This window comes from Sparus aurata, chromosome 13 (assembly GCF_900880675.1).
Source record: "Sparus aurata chromosome 13, fSpaAur1.1, whole genome shotgun sequence".
Taxonomy (NCBI): Eukaryota; Metazoa; Chordata; class Actinopteri; order Spariformes; family Sparidae; genus Sparus; species Sparus aurata.
In genome coordinates, this window is record NC_044199.1 from 10,386,636 (window position 1) to 10,401,732 (window position 15,097).

At 40.3% G+C, this 15,097-nt stretch overlaps 2 protein-coding genes across 4 annotated transcripts; both read right to left on the reverse strand.

Moving 5' to 3' along the window:
- Positions 1–228: 228 nt before the first annotated feature.
- Positions 229–10,612, reverse strand: LOC115594214 (zinc finger X-chromosomal protein). 3 transcript variants are annotated; one of them, XM_030438109.1, is made up of 8 exons: positions 10,146–10,612; positions 7,535–7,631; positions 6,924–7,238; positions 5,034–5,183; positions 3,999–4,127; positions 3,780–3,914; positions 3,494–3,637; positions 229–3,136 (listed from the first exon to the last, which is right to left on the reverse strand). In XM_030438109.1, the coding sequence occupies exons 2-8, from the start codon at positions 7,599–7,601 to the stop codon at positions 1,836–1,838; spliced, it is 2,241 nt and encodes a 746-aa protein (XP_030293969.1). In that variant the 5' UTR covers positions 7,602–7,631; positions 10,146–10,612; the 3' UTR covers positions 229–1,835. The 3 variants fall into 3 exon arrangements, with proteins under 3 accessions (XP_030293969.1, XP_030293970.1, XP_030293971.1); XM_030438110.1 differs by lacking the exon at positions 10,146–10,612 and adding an exon at positions 9,531–9,869; XM_030438111.1 differs by lacking the exon at positions 3,780–3,914 and having other exon boundaries at positions 10,146–10,609.
- A 679-nt stretch (positions 10,613–11,291) lies between these two features.
- On the reverse strand, positions 11,292–13,098 carry LOC115593404 (diamine acetyltransferase 1-like). Its single transcript, XM_030436896.1, has 6 exons — positions 12,842–13,098; positions 12,712–12,763; positions 12,543–12,623; positions 12,349–12,450; positions 12,173–12,213; positions 11,292–12,075 (listed from the first exon to the last, which is right to left on the reverse strand). Exons 1-6 carry the CDS (start codon positions 12,905–12,907, stop codon positions 11,908–11,910), a joined length of 510 nt encoding a protein of 169 aa, XP_030292756.1. The 5' UTR covers positions 12,908–13,098; the 3' UTR covers positions 11,292–11,907.
- Positions 13,099–15,097: the final 1,999 nt, after the last annotated feature.

Consider the following 15,097-nt stretch of genomic DNA (forward strand, 5'->3'; position numbering starts at 1 on the left):
CAGCGAAAATACTAATGAAGATGCTTTTAGCGAATTGTTTTTGTCAATGCAGTCTGGTGATTTTGAAGTGAGCAAAATATATCAGCTATTTTTGGTAAATGGGGGTGTAGCCTATGCTTCCATTTTTTTCGTCCCCTCTCCAGCCGATAAATATAAAAAAAAAATCTATTTTCTAGTGTCAAACTCTGCACAGTGAAGCTCAGTGTGAGTAAATAAAAGACAAACGGCTAAAATACTTTGCTTTTATTACCTTTTTTAACAAATACGTTGAAGTACATCCATAACAACACAGTTGAGATTTCCTTTTTAATCAAGTGTTTACATCTACACGCTTTGTACAGATTTGTATACAAAACAATAATTTACGTCCCATAGAAGTCTAGATACACTTAACTATACAACAACTTATAAATGAAATAAATATAAAAACAGAAATAATCACAGGTGATAACAAAAATGTAAAAAGCCATAGTACAAGTACACCACCAGCACCTGTCTTCTGAAGTTGCATCTAAAAAGATATACACTGTCCCTTTCTAATGGTAAAAGTACATCTGAGTGTAGGTGAAAAACAAAGACTTTAGTCCATAGTTTCATAACAGCAGCACCAGATACACTGCATGATTCCTAATTAGACCAGACAGTTATATTAGGACACTGTTTTAAACTTTTTTTTTTTTTTTTAACCCAGCCCAATATTGGTATCACACTGATGCTTGTAGATTATGCAAATAGATATCATGTCAATTCATATGGAAAAACAAGTTTGTTCTTAGAAAAACAAACCATCTGAAGAACAGCTCGGATATTTTCCTCATCCCAAAAATGTCCTTCTCCTTAAAATCAATGGGATTTCAGTCCCAAGTTAGCATTAAAATACTGTCAGTCAGGGCGTCATCTCTACTGCTTTGGGCACTAGATCTGAAAAACTTACAGTACACTTATTGACTTTGAACAGAAATATCAGACAGGTGTACGATAATCAAGCAACGGCATAATGATCCCTTGGTGATATACTGTAGGTGCATATGTGAACTTTTTAATTCACAACCATGAGACATCCACTTTTTCCAATGTGTGTTTTGTGTTAATTTCATGATCATAGACCCCTGTGTACAAAGTGAAGATTGATTGTTTCTGCTGTATGGGTGCTGAACACAGCCGGGCTTGTGTTTCTGTTAACACAACAAAAAGCACTATGTTACAGAGTGTTGGGGTCAGAGCACCAGGAAGCACAACAGATGCTTTTGTTGTCATTCACTCTTCGTCTCTCGCACACACACACACACACACTCTCCCCCTCTCTCACACTCACAACTCGATTACTGCATTCATCATGATCTTGACCAGGATGGCAAGTGCTACAAGGAACATGTTTGCTAATCCATACTGCTGTGTTTAGTAAATTTCAACAAAATGACACAAACGTTTTGCAAATTACACAGTTCTGAGACGAATAATTAGGACCATTGTGACTGACAACTGATTGCTGTCTGCAAAATTAAAAATGTATATCTACAAAGAGACATCTGCACAATCTGCCATGCACACTGTCACCAGCAAGGGACATGCAGTTAAAAGTGCAAGTCTACAGAGGGGTTCTGCTGCTAACTCTGACAGAGCGTTAACGTTATGTACATGTGTATACATTTCTGAACAAACATTAGGCTGAGGATCAAAAAAGAGCAAAACAACAGAACGGACTAAGTGCAGTACGCGCACACACACATTATTTCAATGTGAATGGTGCTGTGCTGAGGGTGCAGTGATTGGGGTGTGATGGTTGCTTCGACATTGTTCTTTTGTTGTGGCACAGTATTTGGCTCGCTTTAGAGTCACTCTGCCTGTACCACGTCCTTGTGGTGGCGCATGATATGCTGGTTCTTCTCCGAGGGTCGCCGAAAGCCTTTTGAACAGATCTCGCAGCGGTGCGGATAGTCTTTTGTGTGAATGGAGATGACGTGTCGCTTGAAACCCGAAGCGTCCCCGGTGCTGTAGTCACAGTACTGGCACTGGTAAATTCTCCTTTCTTTTTGTCCTTTGCCAATAACTACTGTCACACTGCTGGCTAAGCTGGCGGCACTGACTCTGCCAGGCGGGCCAGCGCCGCTGGATGCACTCGGTGCAGACTTTTTAGGTGTCGCAACGGGAGTGTGTGTCTCTGTCCTCTTGGCCTCACTCTTTTCAGGAGAGGCCTGTTGCTCTTTTGTATGGACAGACAAGATATGACGACTGAGAACAAAAGGGTCTGCAATTTTAAAGTTGCAGTGACGGCACTGATGGAGTTTCTTGGTGCGGTGGGATACCGAGTGCTTCTTCAGTTCCGACGGCCGATGGAAGCCTTTACCACAGATGGCACATTTGTGTGGGTAGTCCTTGGTGTGAACAGATATGATATGGCGTTTCAGGTCACTGGAGTTGGAACTTTTGTGATCACAGTGGGCACAATGGTGGGTCTTATTCTCCTCGTGTGTTAGTCCATGCTGTATTAACTCCTCCTCCTCTGCAAAGGTCTGGAAACAGCGCTCGCATTTGTATGGCATCTCTTTGCTATGCTTAGTTTTGATGTGCGTCTTGAGATTAGACGAATCAGCCGACTTGTAGTCACAGTACAGGCAGGAATAAGGCTTCTCGCCTGTGTGTGTGCGCATGTGTTTCTTCAACTCAGATGGGTGTCGAAAGCCTTTTCCACATTCCACACAAATGTGGGGGAAGCTTTTGCTGTGAACAGCCAACAAGTGCCGATTGAGCAGTCCTTGCTCAGCAGTTTCATAGTCACAGAACTTGCATTTATGCATCTTGGTGGGCGGTGGAGGCGGCTGGTTCTTGGGCTCTCGGTGGTGGTGCTGCAGTCTGTGAGAGAACAGCGCAGCCTGCTGGTGGAATTCCTTGCCACACATTTCACACTCAAAAGGGGCCTTACTGCTCAGAGCGTGCACCTCCATGTGGTTGTGGAGGCTGGCTTTCTTGTTGGTGGTGAAGTCACAGTCTGTACATTGGTACTTTTTCCTTGTCAGAACATCCTGGTGATGATTCTTGGTGTGGCGTTTCAGGAAACCTCGTGACTTGAACTTTTTTCCGCAAAGCATACAGGGGTAGACTGTCAAAGGCTGACCGTATGGACCAATGATGATGGCTAGAGAGAAAAATGACAAGAGGGAGACAAACTTTTCATGGTGCAACTTCACAGTTTTTGTATTTAAATCCTATGTAAATAACAAAGAGCTGCACATTTAATTGCAAAATAATCCAAATTGCAATGTCCAAATGATGTGACTTGTGCTGCAAATATATTGTCAATTTATGAATAATTAAAATAATGCGTTTGTAGCATTTATCCTTATAGCATCCTTTCTGCTTTTGCTGAGCACTGCACAGCTCCACTGTAACAATGATGGTTCAACGTTCTTCTTTACGGTGTGATGAACATTTACATTTGTAACTGGCATAGGAAGACAACTTCCACATCCACCGACTTTCGTGTTGCTCTTACCTGTCTGTACCTGGCGAGGCTCTGACCGTCTCCTATTCTTGTTGCGTTGTCTGTTCATTTCATCCACCCCGTCGGACTCGTCGATGTGCAGCAGTGCGCTGGCTGCTCCGTTTCGGTTTTCACAACTCTCGCTATCATCTGCACCTGTGAGAGCGAGAGTGTCTTTAATTTGATAATAAACAAAACCTGCCATTGTAAAAGCTTAAGCCAAGACACTCAGAGACGTGGTTGATGCACAGCCTTCCAGTGTTGTTTTAAAAGCAATTTAATAGACAGGGGTGCTGACCATAAGCAGCTGCCCAGGCCACAGGCATGAAGTCCTTGCTTAGAGACACGCTGTCATACGAGCGGTCGTGAGTTACTGGCTCTTCACCTCCTACCACCACCTCCATATAAACCTCATCAGTCACCTTGGACCCACCTGTAGATGAGCCCAACATGTACAAAACCAAAAAACTAGACACGTTTACTTTAATGACACTTTTGTTTGGCCTAAACAACTCACCGTGGTTTCCTTGATTGTGATGAGAATCTCCAACAGACATGTAAACCATCTTCTCTCTGAGTGTCTGGCCTGAAGACTCGTTTAACGCCACACTCTCTGTGTCTCCGTCACTGATGTCAACTGATTCTCCTGTAGAATAAAAAAAACCTTTTAAATCCTACATGTTTTGGCAAATTATTGGTCAATCTTTGGGAAATCAGGAAATATAATTCTCATTTCACAATCATATTTGCCAAAGTAAGGAGGAAAACCAGTGGGGATGATATAGTCTAGATTTGTTTGTTACTATCAGGGGTGAAAAGGTACATGTACTCGTCCAGAACCATCACAGTAGGGATGTCACACTTTTGGTGCATCCTGTCATACAAAGAATAGGTCTGTATGTCACACTATGGCCACTTATGATTTAAAAATGCAACCCACCAGAGAGCACAACAAAGTGGTGCATCTCTTCAGAGTTGCTATAAGGTAGGAGTTGTTGTCATTCGTGACGTGTGGGAGGAAACTGCTCAGTGCATTAACGTTATGTTTCCATGTCCTGTTTATTATAAAACCTGCCGAGTTAATAGACCCCAAGATGCTCCATGAAATTGCTGGCAGCAGCATTTCTTTTCTGCAAGCAGCTGTTAGTGCATTTCTCTCAATCACGCCATTTTTATTTGCATTGTCTTAGCTTAGCTTCCTCAGTAAAGCTAGCGAGCTAGTATTGTTTAGAACTTCCAAGGCGCACGACCATGTTATGGATATGTGATGTAGAGACAAGCTACTTTCAATTACAAAAAGGGGACAAGGGGATGTATGTCGGGGGTGACTGAAGACAGTCCTCTCTGCTGGGTGAGTTCAGTGGGTCATAGTGAATGAGGGAAACAGTGCTGACTTCAGTGGTGTGCTAATGGTCAACTACAGCTGTACAGCAACTCTGAGGGGACACACTTCTTCAAATTCAGACACACATAGTAAATCAAATATTACAGCCCGAATAATTATATCACATATATTATATCCTCACACGAGTTAAAGCTCAAATGCACTGACCCATGTCATCCTCTCCAGAATCGGCCTTGAAGATGTACACCTTTATCACCTCCTGGCCATCCTCGTCCTTCTCCACTTCCTGGTCCTCCACAGCTCCCTCCACTGTCACCTCTGTTCCATCCTCAGACACCATTTTACCAGCTTCGTCCACTAGAGATGGGGGCACACATATCACATTTCACGAGAGAAGTGTTCCAGACATGAGCTGGTGAGAGCATCAATTCTGAAAACGTCAGTGCTTATCACCTCACCTCTATGAATGCGTAGTGAGGACATAGCTTGAATTTCATTTTACCATGTCAGTATATCTATAAATCATATAAAACTGACCCCAATTAATACTCTATTTGTGCAAATGCTTGTCTGACTACAAAAATGTTCAAATTAAGGATTAGTACCACTAATCATCTTCAAAAATAATCTGTTTAGGAGAAGCTCTGGTTCATCAGTGCTACAGCAAATCAAAGTTGAAATTATAGAGTTGAAATTAAATTATTTCAAACACCTCATAATCTTTATAAATGGTTACTAAAGTACTAGTGGCTAAATATAATGTCAAAGCACTCAATAAACATTGTGTTTCCACTAACACACAGATTACATTCAAATGGTAGTCAGACTGTCAACCTAGTACCACTTTGGGGTTGTTTGCCAATGACAATGTACAGTGGTGCAGACAGCGCTGAGTAATTGTTGCAATTATTGTAGAATGAAAGGAAACTGGCTGCTTGTCATTATGTGGCTCTGTAGAAGTGATACTTGAAAATCTGACAATTGTTACAGTCAAAAATAAATTACCATCTAAATTGTCAGCAGAAACCAGGGTCGATACTTTGAACGCCAAGTATCACAAGCTCATCTTCTTTAAACCAACAAAACAGCACTTCTTGACTTTATGGAGATGTTTTAAGATACTTGTACGCTGCAATTAACATATTTTTGATGTCAATTCATCTGTCGATTATTTTCTTGATTAAAGGATAATTTTTTATTATCTTTTAATCAAGAAAATTATTTTATTTTATTTTTTCTAAAAAGGCAGACGATAGTAAAGAATGTCAATGATGATATCCTCAAATATCTTGTTTTTTTCAATGACATAAATTCACCTTCATAGAGGAGTAAAGATATCGGACATTATTCATATTTAGAGAGCTCTATGTCCTTGACATGAACTAACAAGGACCTGCAGAAATTACACATTTTGACAAAATTTGGTCCGGTAATAACACATTGAATAATGATTGCTGCCCCTGATAAATAACAAATGCATAAATGAAAACAGCTTCTGTATGATAGCTCAACGTTCAACAAAACTTTTAAAAATGTTTAAAAAAAAACCCCATTGTATTCTACATTGTGAGCTAGTAGTAAAGTTTTAAATCCATTGCCAGCCAAACAGAAATTCTGTCATGTATGGTCAACATAATGAAACGTCAAATGCCAAAAACACCTAGAGAAGGATAACTTCTGCACTTTAGCAGTTGGTAACAACAATAACAGTTCAGTTAAATTCAAAACTTTTTTTTTAAAACTGAACTCCACCCTGATTTTTAAATCACGGTGGAGGGCAAATCAGACAGCGACGGGATTATTTCTCACAGACATTGTTACACTATAGGTGTACTAAATATTACGTATCCCTCTTTGACAGATGGATGCATTTCACCATCTGGCAAGAATATGTCCTCTTCCAGCTCCAGAGGCTGTTTGAAATCGCATTTTATTCATCTCAAATGTTTCCTGGATGCATTCACACTTAGCTTTTTTTTAGTTTAGCTAGGGATTTGCCCAACAAGACATAAAATGACTGTAAATGTGTAAATGGCACCAAAATGTTTTCCCGAGGAGCAATGGCACATCTGATTGCAAATAGAGCAGTATACTTACAGGATATCATTAGGTAATCTCCACAGCCATCTTGGTCGTCCTCCTGCTGCTCTGGGTCCAGCCCATCTTCGGGGATGTCTCCCATGGCAACACCTTCCTCATCACCCTCCAGAGCCATCACGCAGGTTTCTACAGCGACATCTTCATCCTCATCGCAGTGCACATACTCAGACACCACATCCTCCACAGCATCCTGGATGACAAGTTCATCCGGGGCAAACCTGTGAACTGCCATGCCTTCTCCCTCGCCTTCTGACACCAACACAGTCTCTTGAAGCTCCACAACAAACTCCTGCCCACCGGCACCACCCTCATCTGGAAGAAGCAGGATTACCCAGTTAACCACATAGCAGTCAAATGCAACAGTTTATAGCGTGGATGTTTTACATGTCACATTTAATGTTTTTAAGCTTACTGACATCATTCAACCATGACCTTCTAATCAACAGAACAGATCTCAGGAAAACGCTTTACTTTCGTCAATCAAAAATGCCAAGTCATTTTACTAAACAAAGAGCCCTGCTTTATTAAAACACCTGCACACTTCATGTTTACCGGAAAGCATACACACATATATAAAGACACACAATAATATAAGCATGGCTAATTACCCGATCCGTGTAAGATTATTTTAGGCTCTTCGGAATGTATTGAAAGCCTGGTGACATCCTCATCCATTGTCCTCGCACTGCATTTGTTCCTGGAGAGCTGGAAGCAAGTGACAGAAAGCTTAGATGACTGTGACCAAAACTGATGGAAACAAAGCCAAACAAACCCCAGCACCTTCAAAATCTGACAGGTCACTTATACATACCATTTGTAATATTACTTTTGACCACTATCTGCCTATTGTTAATCACGGTGACATTTGCCGATAGCAGTCACCAATGTTTATGTGTTTGCTGGCACATTCAAGAGCGCCTGGCTCGTAACATCACGGCTATCGGTTAGTTAGTTTTTAAATCATGTGAAAGGCTATTTTAAAGGTTATTTCATAAATTTGTACAATCAAATTTGTGCTGAAGATTTATTCGTTTTTTCAGGGCCAAAAGAGGGAATAAATAACAGAAACATTTTTTTTCAAACATCGCTATTGGCCCAGAATTTCAGTCACTGCATACCTAATTTATATGTATTGATTATTGTCTTGAAAGATGTTTCCTTGTGCTGTGAGAGCTAAAACTGTGAATATAAAGCAACTTATTCTGCATTTACCCTTGTGTGTGTTTGTGGTCGTTAATGTGATTTGAAACAAATTGATTTTTATAACAGAAAACCAGATGATGCCACTAATGCGAATCCAACACTGCATGTCAGCCTAAACACAATCAACTGATTGAAACTGAAAGCCACAAACAGCTCGTCATCCTTTGCTTGTTGAATACAAACATGGTGTGTGTGTGTTGCTAATTTGACATTATAATACGATTCACATGATAGAGGGGTCACTTGCCTGGTAGTGCACAACTGCTGCTGCCTGAGCATCACACTCACAGCCATCTATCCTAAAAACACTCTTGTTGCAGTCAAGGGGAGTTAACAGTTTGTTTGGGCTTCATAAAGTGAACCCTGCACACAATTACCATTTTCTACTAGAAAATGGGCTGGGTTCAAAACCTCAACTCCTTTTTAGTAGCAATATAAATGTGTCCAACTCTTTGGCACCATGCACTGAAACTGTCATAAACTAGAAAGTAGCATTGTATGATTGATTGTTAATTTGTACATCACAGCATCTTTTCACTGAAGCACTTTTCCAAAAGATCTATAAATAAAAAAATCTAAAAAATAAATATGCGATTAACTTTTCATAATAGTCTGCCATGTCTTGAAGCTTTCAACATTACTCTGTTTTATATCCTGCTGCTGCAATGGCCAAGTTTCTCTGTGGAGACTGAGAGCTTCGTTTGTTTTGATATTTCATTCACATGTATTCACACACAGACAATATAGGGTCACCTGATGTGAATGCTTCAGTCTCTCGCAAAACGGAGTGACTTTTGACGGATGAAAACACTTAACAGTGATACAAATACAATTAAGGTGATGTGCTTTTGTAGCATTAGCTTGTGGCTGCGACAAATGTCAGCAAGTGAAATGACCAGTGGCAAAATGACCATGCCTGCACCACTACAGCTACCGAAATCTAACGAATACTTCAGTCCAATGGGCACCTCCATCATCGTAGCGATGAAAATGAGACAAGATGCGACAAAAATCTCTCCCTGTCTGTCTGTCTCTCTCTCTCTCTCTCACACACACACACTCACACACACACACACACACACACACACACACACACTGGGGGGTGCGGAGATGTAAACAGTGGTGTAGACGATGCAGCCGGGGTGCCATTTAATTTCCACTGAATGTACCATCCCCCACCTCCAGGTGGAAAAATGATGACAACGGTGTGCGAAGATGTGGCGCACGACACGGTGCATCAGAGTGTTGAAAGACGCCGCCAACACGATAAAACATACCAGGGTGATGAGACTAACATAGCTGCCCATTCATGCAACACTACACACAGCGTAAAGCCGATGAGACGATTAACGGTAATGTCTTCAACTGACCACTGGAGTAGCTTTAGCACCGATTACTCACGCAAAGTCCGATTGTCACGGCCAAAACACACGTTTAGGAAGAGCTGGCTGCAAACTTCATACATGCAACATAATAACTGTGCACAGTAAAGACGGCTGGTTACGTTTGGTCTAAAATGACGCGAGTCTGTAGCAGCCAGCTAGCGGGAGGAGGCTAAAGACACACACACATTTTCTACAACTGCTTTTCATCACACTAGCGTCCGCCATTTTGTTAGCTTGGTGTCTGGACGAATGCTAATTTCAACACTTAATAAAAATACTCCTGGTCTAGGAAAATATGTTAATATGAAGTGTATCGCAGGCGAAACTGTATATAAACTGTTATAATCAATACCGAATCGCGTTGACGTTCGCCAACGACGACCGGCGAATACAAAAACCCGCTTCTTTCAGCAAAATGGCTAGCTAACCGGATAGGCCAGAATTGCCAATTACGGCCTCTATAGAGGCCTGGGCCTGAGAAGAAAAGGCCCACCCCTCTGCGGCCTCTCGGTAAGAATGAGAAATAAATTGACAAATACACATGCATGCAAAAACAAAGACACACGGACACGCACAAATGCAAACATAGCTGTGCAAACGGGCGCCCTAAGAGCAAAAATGACCCGCGTACCAGATTTATGCTGCAGGGATGGCCTCCGTCCGCTCCTCGGCTTCCCAGGCCGCCTGGTTCCCCCAGACTCGGGCTGGATTCAGTCGGGAATTTTGTGTTATTTGGGCGGGCCGGACAGGAGCAGAGAAGGAGGGGTTAGGGGTTGTTTCTGGAGCTCTGCTGAAAGCAAAGCAGGGCGTCTGAAGCCAGATCTTGTCATGCTACAGCCCCCCGCTCCTCCAGCTTCGAGGCCGCCGTCAGCACGACACGTCACAGCCCGAGAGCAGCAGGAAAATGCGGAAGGGTTGTGGTGGAAATCACACCGGCAGGCACCAAACAGGCCATAATCTGAGGACCGCCGCTCAAACGGGTTATGTCAAAACGTGCACTGTAGTGTTCATTTTAATTAGTTTGTGCCCCAAGGTCGATGTAGCTGCCAATGGACTGAGGAGGACTACCTCAGTTCCCCGAACAGTAGACTCGCATACAGCAGAGAGGTGTGGGCAATAAAAGATTATTAAACTATGACCTCCAGACATCCAACATTAAAAAAAAAAAAAAAAAAAAAAAAAAAAACGCGGACTAAACAAGCTAACACCATCAGTTTCACTATGAGTGTAAACCGAATTGTTACTTCACAACAGACAAAAAAATCCTGTGGCATTAGTTTATGGTCATTCACTTAAGGGAAAAAACATAGTCATTTTTTATTGTAATTGTATTTTTCTGCAGTATGAAATTAGAAAATATAACACATTTACCCCTCAAATTTATATGAATACCCATTTTTAAGCAGAGGAGTGCATTTACACATATACTGTACCTACCTAAGTACAATTTTTATGTATGCTACTTGTATTTTATCATATTTGTGTTCTGTATTTATAAATACTGTACTTTTTAAATTCACAATGATTACCTGACAAGCTAATTTACTAATATTAATCAATATTAGGCTACATAAAAATTGATCATCAGACAACAGCACACAAGACATTTGTCATGTATAATAAGTCAAATTTGTTCTAGTAAAATTCAATTTACATGTTAATCCAAATGTAATCATAATCCAATATTATAATATATACATATATATGTATTCCAATATTATAACATACAAATCTATCTATCTATCTATCTATAATGATATAACAATGACACAGACCATTTTAGTGGATAATGAGTACTTTATTTGTCATACTTTCAATACACTTAGTAGATAATACTTCTTTACTTTAACTTAAGCAACATTTTCAGTACAAGACTTTTACTTGTAGACCTAATGGAGGATTTTTCAACATTTGGGTCTTGCTACATTTACGTCGTTAAAGGAAATGAAAACCGCCACCAATGAAGCTACTTGCACATAAGGATTACATTTTGTCTTGCAACTTGTTCCCTTTAATTATAGGAATAATCAAACCCAGATGTTATTTCAAAATGTATGGTTTTAATGTAAGAGAAACAGAAAATATGTTTGCAAAACAAAAACACCTCTACAAATAGTTATTACAGTGTTCCCACCTTGGGGAGTCAGTTCCCAAGAAGTGGTTGCAAGATGAAAAAGAAACAAATACAATTGTGCACAGCTGATTTTTCTCAAATCTTTAAAGAATTTTACTTACTTACTTACTTACTATATGGCTAAAATGAGCAGAACTCATCTATTATCAAAGTGAACAGTCGATTTTTAAATGTATTTATTGAGTCTGTGCCTAATCAATCACCAAACAAAACATGATTATTGCACCAAAAGTCAGTACAAGTCAGTTTAAAGTAAACTCTATTTGGCCGTTATTTTCAGCAGCTCCTCCTTTTCGATCTCAAAAAGACGCCAGCCCTCCTCCAAGGAGAGGTCAGCTGCTCCTTTTCGCTTGTAGAACTCGATAGACTTGGTGTTGTTTTCTGCCACTATGAAGTGCATGGCACTACAGCGAGTCTTCACAGCCGTCTAAGGGAAGGGGGGAAAAAAAAAAACATAAAACACAAGGCCATATGAAGGGCTGAATAAAGTTGAATCAGCTATAAATGTAAATTGGTAACCATACCTCACTAAGAACCTTCAGAATTCGTGAACCAATGCCAAGACCTGGTAAGAGATTAAATGTACAGAGAGCAATTAAAACAGTCAGCGTGTGTGTAAAAATGCCCCTAAGAACATTTTTTCCGTAACTAATTAACTTTTACCATCACCATATATATGACAGCACTTTAACAACCTTACCACGGAAGTCTTGCATGACATAAAAGTCCTCCAAGTAGAGAAGCTTTCCAATCCAAGGGTCATACGTGAAGTAGTACATGGCAAAGCCAATCACACTGTAGTCTAGAGGAAAACACCACAAGAAAGGGGTTTCATTTAAAGAGTAGACCTATAATTTATTAAGAAATATGGCTCATAAATCATATGAGAGTTACCATCTGAGCTCTGCTCTTTTGGGACTTCAGCGACCAGGCAGTGGTAAAATGGATGCTCCCCAAAGCCATCTTCAAGTAGTTCTACAAGGGGGACATAGCTTTTAATAAGTATGTATGAAGCCAGGTAAATATATGTGTAAAATGTATGATTCAACTTAAACTGTAGCACCTTTCTCACTCAGCATGACCTTCTCCTCCATCTCTTCAAATTTAGCAAGTTCCTACAAGGCAAAAACAAATAGATTTGTTGTCAAATGTCTTATCTTTCATCAAATGTAAGTCATAAACATTTAGCTTACCTTTATGAGTCGCAAGATATCAGACACGTCGTTGGGTTCGGCCTTCCGTAATATAAAACTGGCCATTTTCTCTTTTTACCCTTTTTCCCTTTACTCACTAGTCCTCTGAATGTGAATAAAAGCAAAATTTGTTTCTTCATTCGCTCCTCAGGAGGTCATCCCCTGACAAAGAATAAGCAATACCAGCAGATTTGCATTGGATGTGTCGAACAGAGTGGTACAGCAGCTAAACTTACTTCCCTTTTTATGTTTTCCTGAAGGAGGCGAACCCATTCGGTAACCCATATATGGTCAAACAGCCCTTTACACCCAGTGTTTTTCTTCTTCTGCTGACTCCTTATCTTTGTCTGGATCGCTGTTCTTAATTCGAATGTTGTTCAAAAGTTAAATATTAACTAGACCTGGAAAAAAACAGGACCAGAGCACATAATGTCTGTAGAACTGAGTAAAGAACGACCCGAGGGTGAAAACGAATGTAAATGTGAACATGTCAGGATAAACCAATTGTTCTTCAGTCAGTCACTCCTGCTCTGCAAACATTCGGATACACACATGACCAATCCTTTGCATTGCCGGCCCCAGACAAACAAAACTTTATTTGATTTATTATAGGTACCATTTATGTAATGTGCAATTAATATGTTGTACCTACAATAAAAAGTTAACAAAGATAATGAGTTGGGAAATTTAAGCCAATCAGATGTCGACAGCCAGGAAGGAACAGGTGAATGACCTTTGATGGAAAAGCTTCTGCTGTGCTTGAGACAACTCAGAACCTGAAAACTGCAATGGCTCGCCACTTGAAGTCAGAGTTCCTACTTGTAAATTCATCACACATCCATCTGCCCCAACTTCATGAGGAGCAGTAGTCTGATGTCACACAACAATAGGCCATTTTACACAGTAGCCATTTTTCTCTGATGTCACACTCAGGGTGGGCAGATCAAATGTGGCACTGCTGTGTTCCTCAGTGCAAGTAAATGAATTCTTAATTATCAGCACACATCTTGGACACATTTATTTAAAGGAGCAGTATATACAAATTCTTGAACTCATATTCAGAATGAACAGATTGCCGCATATTGCCAGAATAACCGCTAACCACTGCTAACCTTAACCGTTGTTAGCTAGTTAGCTTGATCAGCCGTGCATCTATTGATTCAGACTGGGAGCTTAGGGCACCAATAGAGTGTTTGTGTTAACACTGCTAGCACAGGTATGTTCGACCAAAACAAGCTGTTGCTAGCTGGTTCCCATGTTAACCTCAGTAGATATCTTTGCAAAACAATGCGTTCTGTAGATGTCACAACGTCAAAACTGTTATTTTTGCAACATTCTATCAATGATTTGAGTTAATAAAAAAAAAAAAAACCTAAAATGTGTACATATTGCACCTTTGAGCAACGCTATTGTTAGCTAGAAAGTGTTTGCATGCTAACATTAGTCATCAAATATGTTGTTTAACTTTGAAATACGGCCTAGGTCTCTTGTGATTTTCACTATGCACTGTCTTGTCAGTCAATTGAGTTGTGAAATGATAACGATTTGTAAGAATCCCTACTTTTGTATGACCTCAAACCTGGGACGCAGCAACAAGACATTCGAGCTTCCCCACCTGAGCATAACGTCAAAGGAAAATGGCTACCATGTGAATATTGTCTGTGGCAGCACCCATGGGCAAAGTTTAAGATTCATTTGTAGACTACAGTATTTGTATGAGGCCAGCAAATGGAATATTTAGATACATTTCCAAGTATAAAAGTGCGGTGAAATAAAATGTATATTTGGCATCTGTTACCTCATCATTCGGTTGTGGTCTGTTTTTTTGTTATCTTCTGCCGTTGTGCACCTGGAGTGGACATTTCAACAAGGAAATTCTAACAGGTGACACTGATGGAACACAACAGGGAGGGCTGTGATGTGGTGGCATCTTTTGGTGTGACGAGGATTCCTAAAGCCATCTGTTAGTTAAATTTTTTGAGACTTTATCTTCATGCCCCAAATGGCTGGAGATCAGATTCTGTCATCTGGATAATTAGTTAGTCTATTTTTCGGTATCTGTCCTCCAAACAACCTTTATAAATTTGGTCGACTTGCTCAAGAGAAATTTTTCTACTGCTATGAACAAACCATAAACATGTCATTTATTGCATTTGCAGGCTGTAAAAGGCAGTCATCTTATTTACTAAAAGTAACTTCTTGTATGATACCAGATACAAAACCTAGTATAAAAAGCATGATCGCTACCACGACAAA

What these genes read in the sequence shown, in the direction of transcription:
- LOC115594214 (XM_030438109.1), bottom strand. Translation starts at nt 7,601, where the DNA reads ATGGATGAGGATGTCACCAGGCTTTCAATACATTCCGAAGAGCCTAAA. An exon ending in TTCTGGAGAGGATGACATGG is followed by an intron (nt 4,128 to 5,033) that starts GTCAGTGCATTT and finishes TTTATTCTACAG; the next exon opens with GAGAATCAGTTGACATCAGT. An exon ending in GCCTCGCCAGGTACAGACAG is followed by an intron (nt 3,137 to 3,493) that starts GTAAGAGCAACA and finishes TTTTCTCTCTAG; the next exon opens with CCATCATCATTGGTCCATAC.
- LOC115593404 (XM_030436896.1), bottom strand. Translation starts at nt 12,907, where the DNA reads ATGGCCAGTTTTATATTACGGAAGGCCGAACCCAACGACGTGTCTGAT. An exon ending in AAAAGAGCAGAGCTCAGATG is followed by an intron (nt 12,451 to 12,542) that starts GTAACTCTCATA and finishes GTTTTCCTCTAG; the next exon opens with ACTACAGTGTGATTGGCTTT. An exon ending in TTCTGAAGGTTCTTAGTGAG is followed by an intron (nt 12,076 to 12,172) that starts GTATGGTTACCA and finishes CCCTTCCCTTAG; the next exon opens with ACGGCTGTGAAGACTCGCTG.